The sequence below is a fragment of the Harmonia axyridis genome, chromosome 1 (genome assembly GCF_914767665.1).
Source record: "Harmonia axyridis chromosome 1, icHarAxyr1.1, whole genome shotgun sequence".
Lineage (NCBI taxonomy): Eukaryota > Metazoa > Arthropoda > Insecta > Coleoptera > Coccinellidae > Harmonia > Harmonia axyridis.
This window is the reverse complement of record NC_059501.1, coordinates 7,721,722-7,739,726: the sequence shown is the minus strand read 5'-3', so window position 1 is coordinate 7,739,726 and position 18,005 is coordinate 7,721,722. Positions and strand designations below refer to the sequence as shown.

General features: G+C 33.7%; 3 protein-coding genes across 6 annotated transcripts in view; all 3 read left to right on the top strand.

Moving 5' to 3' along the window:
- Positions 1-11,442, top strand: part of LOC123672945 (homeobox protein HOX3-like) — a 57,016-nt gene extending 45,574 nt beyond the window's left edge. For 2 of the 4 annotated variants that reach the window (XM_045607499.1, XM_045607827.1), the window contains exon 5: positions 10,381-11,442. In XM_045607499.1, coding sequence (XP_045463455.1) covers positions 10,381-11,114 — 734 coding nt within the window. In that variant the 3' untranslated portion in view covers positions 11,115-11,442. Of the gene's footprint in view, positions 1-9,307; positions 9,944-10,380 lie in introns of all 4 variants that reach the window. The other 2 variants (XM_045607344.1, XM_045607421.1) reach the window with 2 other exon arrangements.
- LOC123673504 (homeobox protein Hox-B3-like) lies at positions 1,497-6,607 on the top strand. Its single transcript, XM_045608059.1, has 2 exons — positions 1,497-1,519; positions 5,549-6,607. The coding sequence occupies exon 2, from the start codon at positions 5,557-5,559 to the stop codon at positions 6,289-6,291; it is 735 nt and encodes a 244-aa protein (XP_045464015.1). The 5' UTR covers positions 1,497-1,519; positions 5,549-5,556; the 3' UTR covers positions 6,292-6,607.
- Positions 11,443-12,895: 1,453 nt separating the features above from the next.
- On the top strand, positions 12,896-15,093 carry LOC123672868. Its single transcript, XM_045607229.1, has one exon. It carries the CDS (start codon positions 12,911-12,913, stop codon positions 14,450-14,452), a length of 1,542 nt encoding a protein of 513 aa, XP_045463185.1. The 5' UTR covers positions 12,896-12,910; the 3' UTR covers positions 14,453-15,093.
- The last annotated feature ends 2,912 nt before the right edge of the window (positions 15,094-18,005 follow it).

Sequence of the window (18,005 nt, the reverse complement as noted above, 5' to 3'; positions counted from 1 at the left end):
AACTGTTCAGCCAACCCACATTTTTCAGTGAATTAGTGAAAATAATGTATAATTCTCGTACAGAAGGCTCATTCTACCACTTATTCATTCGTGGAAAAATTATTATGCCATCTGCACTTATATTATTATTATATTATAAATTAATATTTCATTTCTAATATTTTTGCAACACACGTTTTGGCGTTTGTGTAGACCATAAAGTAATAAACAGAGATAGAGGAAGTATACGCAATTTTTACATGCCCAAACATGGTTGAATTACGTTGTCGGATTGTGATATATTTTCAAATCTACAATTTTACTATATCAATATAAATGTATATTATATTAAATGAAATATATTTATTTGAGTGATTCCTGATTGAATATGCAATTTCCTACTTGCTGAAATCCAAGGTTTGGCAACATTTTCTTCCCTTGCGTCCCTTGTTTCACGTCTTTTGACAAGCTTGTTTTTTTTCTGAATTTCTGATATATTGAGGTATTTATTTCATTATATTTTGACTTAATATGAACCGTTGATTCCCTATGAGACGTAAGAAGTGCGTTTTTTGTGCAGAAACTCGCGAGTTGAGTGAAATATCGTATCGAAATATTTCCGCGCGCTTCTTGTCAAATTTGAAAGTTCATGTGGGGGACAAAATTTGCTTACTGAAAATGACATATGCTCCCTCTATCTATGTTTATCACCCTGAGGTGTAGACTATTTTAGAACACTCGATGATCCTTGGGGGTGAGTTTGTTTTGAGCTCTTAGTCACGCTCTCTACTATAAACTCAGTAGGGCTGCTATCTGATGAACTAGTGGAATGTTCTTCAACATCGCGATGTCCAATACTTCTGGGCGACCTAGTTGTGAGTTGCCTATAACAATTTCTTGGGCTAAACGTTGAATCACCCTGTATAGCGAGATAATAAATCTGAATACTCCTCTTGAAATATGTACAATATGAAACAGAATAATTCGCCAATTCAAACCATATAACAATTTTCACGATACAAAATGATGAATACCCCAAAGGAGGAACGACCAACTCAAGAAACCATCCCCCAGATAATATCAATTGATTCCACAAATTCTACAAATCGAACAAAACAACCAAGGATATTATTTTCGAGAGTTTAGTTATCCGAATCAGAGAAGCAATTTCATCAAAACAAATATTTAGATAAGTCAAGTTACAAACGTATAGCTTTAGCTCTACACCTGTCTGAACGCCAAGTCACGGTATGGTTTACAAACAAGCGTTATTGATATATTAAGGTTCGGTCATCGCTTGAGTTAGACGCGTTATTGAATCGTGCGTAAAAATTGAATAATTACTTCGTGAGAACGAAATTCTAATAAATAAATATTGTGTGTAACATCCTGCTGATATCAAACAGCAATGATGGGAACCAAAACAAGAAGTTCCTCGGACCTAAAAGCAATTCTGAGTGATGTATTAAGTAATAAGGAAGTTCATACATTGCTGTCACAATTAGTCATTGCAAATGTGGGTGAACTACTAAAGACAGAGGTATGTAATAAACTTGAAATTGCCAATAATGAAATCATAAAACTAAAAGACGAAGTTATGGCATTAAAATCTGAAATATCAATGTTAAGAAATGAAAATCCTGAAGTTTCACGAGTAAAAGATAATCGATCCTCAAAAAATGTTAATACACAGATGATTAATAGTAATGAACAGCCTGTAACAATAAAAGAGCGCAAGAAATCTACAAAAACATATGCAGCGGTAACAGAAGGTGTAGCAAGTGATCTTGCTTCAATTAAATCTTCTGCAACTAAGGATCCCGGCGGCTCGAGTTTTAAGAGTATGCAGTCTTTACGGAAGAAACGACCAAATGTTGATAAAAATTCCATATATAAGCCTATCAAACCTATTGTTAGTAAATCCACAATTGATAGATCGAAGGGCTTATTGATAGGTGGTGCAAAGCCTAAAATGGCTTGGTTATATATCGGTAAAATAAAGAATAAAGAAGCAACCTCAGATATGATCAAAGAATATATAAGTACTGAAAATATACATGGTGATCAGATAAAAATTGAGAAACTAGAAAGTAAAGGTCCTTATTCATCTTTCATGTTGGGAATACCTTATGATAACCTGGAAAAAATTGGGGTTCCTGATTACTGGCCTAACGGCGTAGTTATCAGACGTTACAATTTTTGGATGAAACGGGATATGGAGGCAAAAAATATTGATTTTTTAGGCCAAGCTCCGAAAGTGAATCAAACGGATACTGTTTAGATATTATTGAGGAAAACAGTATTCATCGTTGCAAAATTATTGATTCCAGTGTCAACGATAAACAGTCAGAAAATTGTGTGAGAATATTCCACCAAAACATTCAATGTCTCAGGAATAAAATAGAAGAAATTGAACTCTTATTGGATGCACAAGTTATTGATATAGCTTGTTTTTCTGAGCACTGGCTCAAGGAAGATGGGTATAGTACAATTCAAATGAGGAATTATCATTTGTGTTCTATATTCTGTAGAAAAAACTTCAAAAATGGCGGTGTTGCCATATTTATTAGAAATAAATTAAATGCTAAAATCGACAATATCTTGTTCCTCGAAAGTAAGTCTCGAGAAAAAGATTTTGAAATATGTGGGACGCAATTAAGTTACAAAAATGGGGCAAAACTCAAAATTGTCACTTTATATACGTCTCCAATAGTGAATAATATTACTTATTTTTTTAGAGGAATTGGATATTGTTTTGGATAAATTATGTTCAGAAAAATGTATTGTAGTTTTATGTGGCGATTTCAATATTGATTATTCTGATGATACCAGTGTATTCAAATTAGAACTTAAAGACATATTAACGTCTCATAATATTGAAGTAGTGGTTGATGGACCTACAAGATTTGGTAAAACAAAAAATAGTTCCATTGATTACATATGCACGAACATCAGCAATGTTGATCTAGTTGAGTCTGTTGTTATTGATAGCGGAATCTCTGATCATACTTTTCAATTGCTGACAATTAAATCGAACCATGATTCTAAAATGACAAATTATAAATATTCTAGAATATATAGATAGCACTGAAAATTATGAAACCCTTGCATTTTATCTTTCAAAGGAAACTTGGCAAGCGGAATATAATTCAAAATCATTCATGATTCATTTGAAATTTTTATTCACAGTCTCTCATATTATATAGACATATCATTTCCTTCAATTCGACAAATATTAAATAATAAAGAACATAAGAAACCATGGATAACTGAAGGTATTAAAGTGTCATCTATAATGTTAAAACATCTATATGCTCTAGCTAAAGCCACACAACATCCTAATGCCGTTAGTTTTCATAAAAAGTACCAAAAAATCTACAGGAAGTTAATTTCAGCTGCAAAAAGACATTACAACAATGATATTTATAATAGAGCTGATAACAAGTCAAAAGCAGTCTGGACCCTTATCAATGATAATATAGGATCAAACATGGTTAGCAAAACACAAGAAATTTTAATAGATAACAAATTAGTTGATGATCCATTGGAGATCTCGCGTTATTTTAACGAATTTCTTATAGAACAACCTCTGAAATTGCATAATGGAATACGACAGATCTTGGTTAACCAAAAAACTCCCAACTTGACCAAAAATGAAAATACCATGTTTATAACATCAGTAACGGAAACAGAGATTTTTAATTTGATTCATAGTCTTCGAAACTCCAATTCACATGGTAATGATAACATAACATCTAATATACTCAAGAACATGGCTTTGATAATAACTCCCATATTGACTTATTCAATAAATAAATCACTGCTCGATGGAATATTTCCTGATATCCTCAAACTAGCACGTGTCATAATGATTCATAAGAAGGGTGATCCTAAAGTTATTGAAAATTATCGCCCAATTTCACTTTTGTCGACTTTGTCAAAAATTCTTGAGCGAGTAATATGTGAAAAAATAAATAAATTTTTGAATCGTTTTGAAATCTTGTCATCGTGTCAACATGGTTTCAGAAAAGGTCGGTCAACCCAAACAGCGATATTCAATTTCATCAATAAACTCTATGATAATATAAATGAAGGTAAATGGAACATAGCATTATACATGGATTTGAGTAAAAGCATTTGATGTTGTTTCACATGACTTGCTCCTTGCAAAAGTAGATAGATTAGGACTTCGCGGTAAAATAAACCAACTTTTGAAATCTTACCTAAGTAATAGAATGCAATTAGTGGAGGTCAATGTTTGTAAGTCGTCGATTCTCAACATTTCCTCGGGTGTTCCCCAAGGCTCCGTGCTTGGACCCTTGCTTTTTTTATTATATATCAACGACTTGCCAGATATTGTTGAGAATGCTGAGGATCTAACATTGTTCGCAGATGACATTACATACTTATGCTCGGGAACCTCGCTTACTGACGTTTTATGTAAAGCACAGAGGCACATAAATCTATTTTATGATTGGTTTGAATCGAACAAGTTGTTTCTAAATTCTTCTAAAACGCTTTTGTTTGTTTTAGGCTTAAGAACTACTTAGAACATAAAAATAAAAGTTTTCTGTTAAGGGTGAAAAATAGGTCAATTGAACATGCTACCATCACAAAATTTTTAGGTATAATCATTGATGACAGCCTCAACTGGTATGAGCATATTGAATGTTTATGTAAAAAGTTGTCTTCTGTTTGTTATGCTCTTTATAGGTTAAAATCTATAACTAATGTGGAAATTTGCATGGCTTATTACAATGCTCAATTCAAGTCAAGGATAATATAAGGCCTTGTATTCTGGGGAACTTCTCACGCACTGAATCGAGTCTTTCTTCTTCAAAAGAGAGCATTACGACACATGGCTGGAGTTCCTATGAGAACATCATGTAGAGAGCTTTTCAAAAAATTTGGTGTTTTGCCAGTGGTATCTCAATTCATCTTGGAAATTATAACATATGTGAAAACTAATGAAGAATCATTTCTGCGTATGAATTACAATCATACTTATTCAACAACACACTCTTCGCTACTAATCATACCACGTCACACTCTGGTGGGATATGAGAGGTCTCCCAGATATATGGGAATTAAGTTGTTCAATTCCCTTCCAAAGAACTATAGGGATATTGAAAGTGTACAAAGTTTCAGAAGGGCAATTAATGATTTCTTAATGTCTCAATGTTTCTATACCCTAACTGAATATTATGATTGTTGTAAGCATATCAGGTTAGGAAGTTGATATACTTAATATGTTTTAAATAATGGCTAGTATGTGAAATTTTTCCTTCTATTGTTGTTTTATTGACTTGTCCAATACGTATTTGTAATATGTCGCTATGGATGAATAAATTATTATTATTATTATTATTAGATATTATCAACTGCCAAATTGTATCATAGATAAAATTTCCGAATAAATAGTTGTCTCTTTTGAATAAATTTGTCTACTAAACGTTGAATCTTCCTGTGAAGATAGTTTATCAATGTGAAAACTTCTCTTGAAATCTGTTTAATAAGTATCGAAATCTTTGCAAATTGAACCCCTCACAACAATAATTACAATTTTCAGGAGGGTACATGATGACTACTTCACAGCATCAACAACAAGCTAAAGTAGTCCCCACACAGATAACACCGAATAACACCACAAAAAGAGCAAAGACAGCTAATACGAGCAACCAGCTGATGGAACTGGAAATGGAATTTTTCACCAACAAATATTTATGTAGGTTCAGACGCATTAATTTAGCTAGAGCTCTGAATCTGACCGAACGACAAATTCAGATTTGGTTCCAAAACAGGCGTATGAAGTTCAAGAAGGAGCAGAAGAACAAGGGTGGCTCTCCTTCCACTAGTCATCCCAATTCTCCAGACTCGCAACAGCACCCATTGACTAACCTTAGGGCCAAATGCAATGATACTATGAAGATGCCTCCAGTATACTCAGATTACGCTCAGATGAATCAACATATTCCTTATTTGCCAAGACCGAATCAATACATTGGCAGGGGATACAATAATTGGGCCCCAGATTGTTACCAGGAAGCCCCTGTATATACCCAAATGGGAAATCCCCCATACTACCCTGGAAGAAACTATCATGGAAGCTATATTCCGAACAATTCCGCCCAAAATATTACTCATCTTCAGAATGGATCTATGGTTCATGTTAAAGAAGAAGATATTTCGTCCCAATTGACATCCCAGGAACAACAAATTCTGAATGCTGGTAATAACAGCAATTGGTCGGATCAAAATTTGAACACCTCATACCCTATACTTAGCGGTGAAACTACCATTACCGAATTGTAATAGCTTTAGCGGGATAGCCAGTGCGTGTGATAATCACATACTAACATTTAAAGTAATGTTGATATCTGATTATGCCAATTTCAGTTGTTTCTCCTAAATAAACGTGTCTACATCTACATCTGTGTCTATATCATGCTTGTGTTCTTGATTATAGTTTGAATTATTTAACAGTCATTAATTCAGAATCAACGAATTATTGTTACATGGAGGTTTTATTAATATTATTGTATAGATCATTGTATTTTTTGGAGATTTATATATTTAATGATTACTTATATAAAAAAAAATTTATACTTGAAGAAAACACCCAATTTTACACGATGGTTTATTATTTTCCCCTCTCTCCTAAAATATCCAAATAATTGTTGAAAACAATCATAATCGAGAATCGAACCTATGCCTGCCATCCTTCTTGGTGCCTGAGAGAAACATAACTTTTTGCACAAGTTAAAAAATTTCATTTACATTTTTTGATACAATTTGTGGTACGTTTCACTAACGTAAGACCTTTCAGATAGTAAATACATCTATGTATCCACTATAATATTATTTCTTATTGATGCAGTTGAAAAAATAGGGTTACTGAACCTACCGAACATAATAAACGTCTTTAGCACTTAGCCAGCAGGACATATGGCTCTTTTTCAGAAACTAATATGTATTATATCATTCATAACTCTGGAACTTTCAGGATTAGGCCTTTCGATAAATATTTCGCTAATTATGAGGCTAATCCGTTCATTCTGCCACATCTTGTACCATGTGTCAATGGCCTAGTTGCTGAGACACGTTAAGGTAAATTAAAAAAAAACGTTCTAGAATATCGAAGATTCGCACATATTTCATGGTCTTATTTTTTTATTTTTTGTTGGTACTTGGAATTCACCTGTCACGGATTTATCTATTATCGTAAGTAAGATGTCTAAAAACCTGGTGTATGGACTGATTAGCTTTTGTTTTTCCTATTTTGAGAATATTTGTTTATGCTTCTGATTGGCTAGGATCGGGTTTTAATTGACGTATCCTGTCAAAATCAAAGGAATAAAGATCGAAATTAAAGGTATGACATTGCGGCGCCGCCACGAAATAAAACTAATATTTTCAATTTGGTCGAATGTCATTCCATTCAAAAATTGACTAGTGCATTCACCATGTTTTTAGACATCTTAATCGTAAGTAATTGCACAAGTGCATCAAAATTACCGATAATTTTGCATGACAGTGTGCTGTCATGAATATGACCGAATGCAGTTTTTCAAAGAAAACAAAGAAAACTGGAATGCGAAATTATCCGGACATTTTGATGCACGAGTGTAATTCGGGGTAATATTTCTCGAATAAACTGTTAACTTATCAAAGTGACATAGATGCCATAGATTCGAACTGTGTGAGATTCAAAGAAACTATGCATCTATGAACAGAACAATTATAGCAGTGCTATTTCGCTTCCTACAATTCAATTATCGCTGTAATTTTCGATAATTGCATTCTATGTACATAGAATTTTAGACAGAAGGGAAATATTCGATCAAATTTTTGATAGAGAAAACTGTTCAGCCAACCCACATTTTTCAGTGAATTAGTGAAAATAATGTATAATTGTCGAACAGAAGGCTCATTCTACCAGTTATTCATTCGTGGAAAAATTATAATGCTTTTGCACTTATATTATAAATTAATATTTTATTTCTGATATTTTTGCAACACACGTTTTGGCGTTTGTGTAGACCATAAAGTAATAAACAGAGATAAAGGAAGTATACGCAATTTTTACATGCCCCAACATGGTTAGATTACGTTGTCGGATTGTGATATATTTTCAAATCTACAATTTTACTATATCAATATAAATGTATATTATATTGAATGAAATATATTTATTTGAGTGATTCCTGATTGAATATGCAAATTTGAATACTAGGAATCCGATATTTTTCCTACCTGCTGAAATCCAAGGTTTGGCAACAATTGCTTCTCTTGTTTCTCGTCTTTTGACACGCTTGAAGTTTTTTTTCTGAATTTTTGATATATTGAGGTATTTATTTCAATATATTTTGACTTAATATGAACCATTGATTCCCTATGAGACGTACGAAGTGCGTTTTTTGTGCAGAACCTCGCGAGTTAGTGAAATATCGTATCACTGATATGTTTTCATTTTCGCCCGCTTCTTGTCAAATTTGATAGTTCATGTTGGGGACAAAATTTACTTACTGAAAATGACATATGGTCCCTCTATCTATGTTTATCTCCCTGAGGTGTAGACTATTTTTGAAAACTCGATGATCCTTGGGGATGAGTTTGTTTTGAGCTCTAAGTCTCGCTCTCAACTATAAACTCAGATAGGGCTACCATCTGATGAACTAGTGGAATGTTCTTCAATATTGCGATGTCCAATACTTCTGGGCGACCTAGTTGTGAGTTGCCTATAACAATTTCTTGGGCTAAACGTTGAATCACCCTGTATAGCGAGATAATAAATCTGAAAACTCCTCTTGAAATATGTACAATATGAAACAGATTAATTCGCCAATTCAAACCATATAACAATTTTCACGATACAAAATGATGAATAGCCCAAAGGAGAAACGACCAACTCAAGAAACCATCCCCCAGATAACATCAATTGATTCCACAAATTCTACAAATCGAACAAAACAACCAAGGATATTATTTCCGAGAGTTCAGTTATCCAAATTAGAGAAGCAATTTCATCAAAACAAATATTTAGATAAGTCAAGTTACAAACGTAAAACTTTAGCTCTACACCTGTCTGAAGGCCAAGTCACGGTATGGTTTACAAACAAGCGTTATTGATATATTATCAACTGCCAAATTGTATCATAGATAAAATTTCCGAATAAATAGTTATCTCTTTGGAATAAATTTGTCTACTAAACGTTGAATCTTCCTGTGAAGACAGTTTATCAATGTGAAAACTTCTCTTGAAATCTGTTTAATAAGTATCGAAATCTTTGCAAATTGAACCCCTTACAACAATATTTACAATTTTCAGGAGGGTACATGATGACTACTCCACAGCATCAACAACAAGCTCAAGTAGTCCCCACACAGATAACACCGAATAACACCACAAAAAGAGCAAGGACAGCTTATACGAACAACCAGCTGGTGGAACTGGAGAAGGAATTTTTCACCAACAAATATTTATGCAGGCCCAGACGCATTAATTTAGCGAGAGCTCTGAATCTGACCGAACGACAAATTAAGATTTGGTTCCAAAACAGGCGTATGAAGTACAAGAAGGACCTGGAGAACCAGAGGTTTTCGGGAGTTCAGATATTAGAATTAGAGAGGCAATTTCATCGAAATACATATTTATATAGGTCAAGATGCAAACGTATAGCTTCAAATCTACACCTGTCTGAACACCAAGTCAGGGTATGGTTTGAAAACAAGCATAGGTGGTACATGAAGAAGCAGGAGTACAAGAGTGCCCCTTTTTCATCACTTGATTCTACAAATCGTACAGAACGACCAGAGACATTATTGTCGAGAGTTCAGATATTAGAATTAGAGAGGCAATTTCATCGAAATAAATATTTAGATAGGTCAAGGTCAAGATGCAAACGTATAGCTTCAATTCTACACCTGTCTGAACGCCAAGTCAGGGTATGGTTTGAAAACAAGCGTGAGTACATGAAGAAGCAGGAGAACAAGAGCTTTTTCATTAACAATGCTATTGTAAAGAATTTATTTGAGTGATTGCCACTTGCAGTTTTGTTGGGAATATTTTTAAAATTCTCGTTCGCATACCCTTTTATATAATCTAGCGACTTCTAATCTCTTTTGGACTCAATCCACCATTATACGTCTCATTTCTCTGTAAAACAACGTTTTCAAACCTTTTTTTTTTCAATAAATTATTGATATATTATCAACTCCAAAATTATAACATAGATAAAATTTCCGAATAAAGAGTTTTTTCTTTTGAATAAATTTGTCTACTAAACGTTGAATCTTTCTGTAAAGATAGTTTATCAATGTGGGAACTTCTCTTGAAATCTGTTTAATAAGAATCGAAATCCTTGCAAATTGAACCCTTACAACAATAATTACAATTTTCAGGCTACATGATGACTCCACAGCAGCAGCAACAACAACAACCTCAAATAGTAGCCACACAGATAACACCTAATAACCCCACAAAAAGAGCAAGGACAGCTTATACGAGCAACCAGCTGGTGGAACTGGAGAAGGAATTTTTCACCAACAAATATTTATGCAGGCCCAGACGCATTAATTTAGCGAGAGCTCTGAATCTGACCGAACGACAAATTAAGATTTGGTTCCAAAACAGGCGTATAAAGTACAAGAAGGAGCAGAAGAACAAGGGTGGCTCTCCTTCCGCTAGTCATCCCAATTCTCCAGACTCGCAACAGAATCCACTTAGGACCAAATGCAATGATACTATGAAGATGCCTCCAGTATACTCAGATTACGCCCAAATGAATCAGCATATTCCTTATTTGCCAAGACCGAATCAATACATTGGCAGGGGATACAATAATTGGGCTCCAGATTGTTACCAGGAAGCCCCTGTATATACCCAAATGGGAAATCCCCCATACTACCCTGGAAGAAACTATCATGGAAGTTATATTCCGAACAATTCCGCCCAAAATATTACTCATCTTCAGAATGGATCTATGGTTTATGTTAAAGAAGAAGATATTTCTTCCCAATTGACATCCCAGGAACAACAAATTCTGAATGCTGGTGATAACAGCAATTGGTTGCATCAAAATTTGAACACCTCATACCCTATACTTAGCGGTGAAACTACCATTACCGAATTGTAATAGCTTTAGCGGGATAGCCAGTGCGTGTGATAATCACATACTAACATTTAAAGTAATATTGATATCTGATTATGGCAATTTCAGTTGTTTCTCCTAAATAAATGTGTCTACATCTACATCTGTGTCTACATCATGCTTGTGTTCTTGATTATAGTTTGAATTATTTAACAGTCATTAATTCAGAATCAACGAATTATTATTACATGGCGGTTTTATTAATATAATTGTATAGATCATTGTATATAGCTCTATATTTCTGTAAGATATATATATTTAATAATTATTTATGTAAAAAAAATTTTATACTTGAAGAAAACACCAAATTTTACACTATGTTTTATTATTTTCCCCTCTCTCCTAAAATATCCAAATAATTGTTGAAAACAATCATAATCGAGAATCGAACCTATGCCTGCCATCCTTCACCTTCTGCACTTATATTATAAATTAATATTTTATTTCTGATATTTTTGCAACACACGTTTTGGCGTTTGTGTAGACCATAAAGTAATAAACAGAGATAAAGGAAGTATACGCAATTTTTACATGCCCCAACATGGTTAGATTACGTTGTCGGATTGTGATATATTTTCAAATCTACAATTTTACTATATCAATATAAATGTATATTATATTGAATGAAATATATTTATTTGAGTGATTCCTGATTGAATATGCAAATTTGAATACTAGGAATCCGATATTTTTCCTACCTGCTGAAATCCAAGGTTTGGCAACATTTGCTTCTCTTGTTTCTCGTCTTTTGACACGCTTGAAGTTTTTTTTCTGAATTTTTGATATATTGAGGTATTTATTTCAATATATTTTGACTTAATATGAACCATTGATTCCCTATGAGACGTACGAAGTGCGTTTTTTGTGCAGAACCTCGCGAGTTAGTGAAATATCGTATCACTGATATGTTTTCATTTTCGCCCGCTTCTTGTCAAATTTGATAGTTCATGTTGGGGACAAAATTTACTTACTGAAAATGACATATGGTCCCTCTATCTATGTTTATCTCCCTGAGGTGTAGACTATTTTTGAAAACTCGATGATCCTTGGGGATGAGTTTGTTTTGAGCTCTAAGTCTCGCTCTCAACTATAAACTCAGATAGGGCTACCATCTGATGAACTAGTGGAATGTTCTTCAACATTGCGATGTCCAATACTTCTGGGCGACCTAGTTGTGAGTTGCCTATAACAATTTCTTGGGCTAAACGTTGAATCACCCTGTATAGCGAGATAATAAATCTGAAAACTCCTCTTGAAATATGTACAATATGAAACAGATTAATTCGCCAATTCAAACCATATAACAATTTTCACGATACAAAATGATGAATAGCCCAAAGGAGAAACGACCAACTCAAGAAACCATCCCCCAGATAACATCAATTGATTCCACAAATTCTACAAATCGAACAAAACAACCAAGGATATTATTTCCGAGAGTTCAGTTATCCAAATTAGAGAAGCAATTTCATCAAAACAAATATTTAGATAAGTCAAGTTACAAACGTAAAGCTTTAGCTCTACACCTGTCTGAAGGCCAAGTCACGGTATGGTTTACAAACAAGCGTTATTGATATATTATCAACTGCCAAATTGTATCATAGATAAAATTTCCGAATAAATAGTTATCTCTTTGGAATAAATTTGTCTACTAAACGTTGAATCTTCCTGTGAAGACAGTTTATCAATGTGAAAACTTCTCTTGAAATCTGTTTAATAAGTATCGAAATCTTTGCAAATTGAACCCCTTACAACAATAATTACAATTTTCAGGAGGGTACATGATGACTACTCCACAGCATCAACAACAAGCTCAAGTAGTCCCCACACAGATAACACCGAATAACACCACAAAAAGAGCAAGGACAGCTTATACGAACAACCAGCTGGTGGAACTGGAAAAGGAGTTTTTCACCAGCAAATATTTATGTAGGCCCAGACGCATGAATTTAGTTAGAGCTCTTAATCTGACCGAACGACAAATTAAGATTTGGTTCCAAAACAGGCGTATGAAGTACAAGAAGGACCTGGAGAACCAGAGTTTTTCGGGAGTTCAGATATTAGAATTAGAGAGGCAATTTCATCGAAATACATATTTATATAGGTCAAGATGCAAACGTATAGCTTCAAATCTACACCTGTCTGAACACCAAGTCAGGGTATGGTTTGAAAACAAGCATAGGTGGTACATGAAGAAGCAGGAGTACAAGAGTGCCCCTTTTTCATCACTTGATTCTACAAATCGTACAGAACGACCAGAGACATTATTGTCGAGAGTTCAGATATTAGAATTAGAGAGGCAATTTCATCGAAATAAATATTTAGATAGGTCAAGGTCAAGATGCAAACGTATAGCTTCAATTCTACACCTGTCTGAACGCCAAGTCAGGGTATGGTTTGAAAACAAGCATAGGTGGTACATGAAGAAGCAGGAGTACAAGAGTGCCCCTTTTTCATCACTTGATTCTACAAATCGTACAGAACGACCAGAGACATTATTGTCGAGAGTTCAGATATTAGAATTAGAGAGGCAATTTCATCGAAATAAATATTTAGATAGGTCAAGGTCAAGATGCAAACGTATAGCTTCAATTCTACACCTGTCTGAACACCAAGTCAGGGTATGGTTTGAAAACAAGCATAGGTGGTACATGAAGAAGCAGGAGTACAAGAGTGCCCCTTTTTCATCACTTGATTCTACAAATCGTACAGAACGACCAGAGACATTATTGTCGAGAGTTCAGATATTAGAATTAGAGAGGCAATTTCATCGAAATAAATATTTAGATAGGTCAAGGTCAAGATGCAAACGTATAGCTTCAATTCTACACCTGTCTGAACGCCAAGTCAGGGTATGGTTTGAAAACAAGCGTGAGTACATGAAGAAGCAGGAGAACAAGAGTACTTCCCCTTCTTCTAGGCATACCAATTTACCGCATGCGCAACTAGATCTAATGAGGACCAGATACAGTGAGACTATGAAGAAACCATCATATTCTACAGATTTTGCACCAGTCAGTCAACAATTACATGCTCCTTATTCGTCATGGCCGAATGCTTATATTGACAGAAGATATGACAATTGGACTCCAGATTATTACCCTAGAGTTCCTGGGGTTTTCTCAATGGGAGTTCCTCCACATAACCCTGAAATTAGCTTTCTCAGAGGGGACATTCTTAACAATTTACACCATTTTACTAATAGTCCGAACAAATCTATGGTTCATGATATTTTCTCTCGATACCAAATTCTGGACCGTATACCATTACCAAGTTATAATTCAACTTTTGATCTGCATCGACTGAATAATCAGAATTCATGATAGTTTTTCTACTCCAAGAGTATTTTTTATGTACGGCGTATATATATTACAGAGACTAAACATCTTAATTCAAACATCATTATTGTGCATCAAATATTGATTTCAGCTTTAGCATGATATCCAGTACATGCTGACATTCAATAATGTTGATATGTCATTTTTTTATACATATTACACTATTTTCGTCCTGAATTATCATTGATCCATGAAATTGATAGGAAAAACCTGTGAATTATTGAAAATACGTTGAACACTTGTTTTATTTCTAGTAATGGTCCAAAATTGTTACTTCAGGGATGCTATCAAGATATTGTTAGTAAATTTTAGTTGTATTCTCGTATATGTTGTCCCATGGGTGAACAGAACAACAATGAATGTAAATAATAATATATTTTTTGAATTTTTGTATTGTACAATATTTATTGCTGTGAAGGAATTTTGAAAAGAAAAAAAACAGAATTGTGAGAAAACGTTTCAGTTAATAAAATAACATATGTGGAGGTAATTGAATTTTCAAAAACCGTTATACACATACTACAAGGTCCTGTCAATTCTTAAATATGAAATTTACAGTCATAGTGTAGTTTTAACATATTTATGAAAAAAATGTAATAGTTGAAGAAATATAAAATTTAATACAATGTCTTATTAGTTATTACTTCCCCTCTCTACTATAATGTCCTAATAATTGATAAGAAAAGACTTTCGAAATGGAAAAAAAAAATCAAAGTCAATCCATCACATTCTGCACTGCCATAAAAAAATAATTTACATTCACATAATGATACAATGTAATGATTCTTACACCAATATATGAACAGTGAGTGACAAAACAATAAGAACTGTAGAAAAGAGTGGAAATCGACAAATAAATTTCATCAAGAAGAAAAATGTTGGGATATAAAGCAATGGTTCTGCAATTGGAACCCTGCTAAACCATGACTATCAAATTTTATAGTGACGGTCAAACGCGAGTAATTTTGGCGCCTGAAGCAAAGAATTTTTAGGCGCCCCTGCTGAAAAGCATCAATAACAATATGAACTCTTTTATCCCTCTTTCAATGAGGGTAATAGGGAATTCTGTTTATATTGATTGGGCTGCCATGTGTTATTCATTCTACAGGTGGCTTAGTAAAGGCGGTTTGGAGATTTTATATCAAGGAATGATGACAAACGCAACGGAGCGGAGCGATACAACCTCATGTTCAAAAATCAAGAAATATGAAAAGGCAGCCAAAAAACTGGGCCGTATTACCGCCCCTCAAATAGAGACGCCTGAAACGGTCGCTCTGCTGTTTTACCTCTAACGCCAGCCCTGTATAGCAATTTAGCCTGATACCACCAATGTTTTTCATAGTTACACTTGGTTGTGTTAAGTAATCGCTGAACTATGAGTGAAATTATAAAATAAAATATCAAAAAGCGTTGTATTTTACAAGAAAAATATTTTGTTTGTATAAATACAGCTTATACAGGTGTAACACACCTAGGTGCCCTCAGGGAAAAATTTGTTGTTATTATTGTCAAATTGTAATGAATGTAAACATTTATAGTGAATGTACTGGGATAGAGTGAATAAAATAAATAAAAAATACAATAAATAAATTCGTTCAACGCGAGCGATTATGGAGTTTAACGAATTCAATGAATTTAAATTTTATAAAAAATAATACTAAACGATAAACTTTTTTCAAACCTTTCAACTAGGGCCATCTACTGGATAATTTCCTATCTGTTGTTTCTCATTGAAAAAATCCTGTAATTTTGCAACCAAAGTATATTTGGTGAAATTTGGTTTTGAAAAATAATATCCGATTTTCCATCGCCCAGGAAATACCTTTCTATATTGTCAGGAATAAATGTTCGAAATTACAGAAATTTAGACATAATGATAGAGCGCTGTAATTCTAGCTAGTCCAAGTCGGCAAAAAGATTTCCTGTAACTTGTTTCGAATGTTCCAATCGTGGCAACCTACAATACATTGAAGCGTATTTATGATAGAAGAAGGAAACAAGGAGTAAAATCTGTCCAGCAAAAATATACATATATGATTTCCCAATATCTGATAAGCTAATAATGAAGCTTTTTACCAATTCCAGAAAACAAATTCTTCTGATTCAACTTCAATTTTACAATTCAAGTCTCAAGATAGAAGATCACCTAATATTCTAATATAGACATAATTTTGTATAATTCTATATTTCTAAGAAACGAATAGAAATCTATTCTGTTTCCGAACGATCACGATGAAGAACATTTTTGGTCTCCAATTTCGGCCATATTTACAGAATGTCATTCGTATTTTACCCATTATTCAAAGTAAGCGCGCCAGCATTCGATAAAAAAAAATCCTCAATTCAATTTCACAAAATATTCGTCATCAAAGAGTCGAAGCTTATCGTTTGAGACCATTCCTGGCTCAAAATTCGAAAATCATATCATAAAAAAAAAAACAAAAGAGCTCGCTGACTCGCACTAAACAATTGAACACCATTTTACTGGTGAAAACGACAATATTCTTATTAAATCGATTTTTTTACAATGATAGTGCCTTATAGCTTTAATAAGGCACTATTATTGTAAAAATTGTCATTTCTTGTCCTTCGCTCCTAAAAGATAAACCCTAAGCAATACGTTACTATACTATTATTCTCCTACATTTTTTGATTTATCCAAAATTTCATCAGAAGTAGAAGTATTGGAATCTCGGTTATTTCATGCATATGCCAGTCACACTATATATCCGAAGATGTTGAAATTTTATGGATCCACCTAGGAGTAACCGATCCCAAATATTTAGGTACAAAGCTGAAAATCGGTATCTTGGAATATAACACCTATATGTGCAGGAACAGTGGTTCTTATTGTAAATAAAATAAAACGAAGTAATTTCCACTATATTATTTAATTGTTAGCAACAATTGTTTCACCACACTGTGGCTTCGTCAGGCTACATATACATTGTAGCCTGACGAAGCCACAGTGTGGCGAAACAATTGTTGCAAACAATTAAATAATATAGTGGAAATTACTTCGTTTTATTTTATTTATAATGAATTTCCGCCAAGTAAGGACCGAATCCATTAAATGGTTCTTATTGTTCTTAACTTTTTAGTTATCAGGGACTATTTGACAAAATTGTTGCATTGTCATGGATCACCAACTGTTTGTAGGATATATTATGTTAATGTGATTTTTTCAATGGATAAAAGGTTGTTATAGCTATAAATTTCTGAAGAAACACTCATGCAATCGTTCAGAGCCAACGGTATTCAATTTTAGCAATTTTATCTTGAATTTCATAGAGATAGGTAAACAGAAGCTATATTATTTCAATGCAATTATTGTAACTGCATACTTTCCTCTAATTTCTGAATCTTTGGTAAAAAAACTGCTTTTGGCCACAGAAGTCCTCCAAATTAATTTCTGCCTCGAATGTATCCTTCGAATGAATGTAATATTGCATTTCAACTACTTATTGAATTTCATCGTGCACCTCAGAAACATTGACTATAAAAGGATTGGGGATCAGCCTACGAATATCTTCATCCT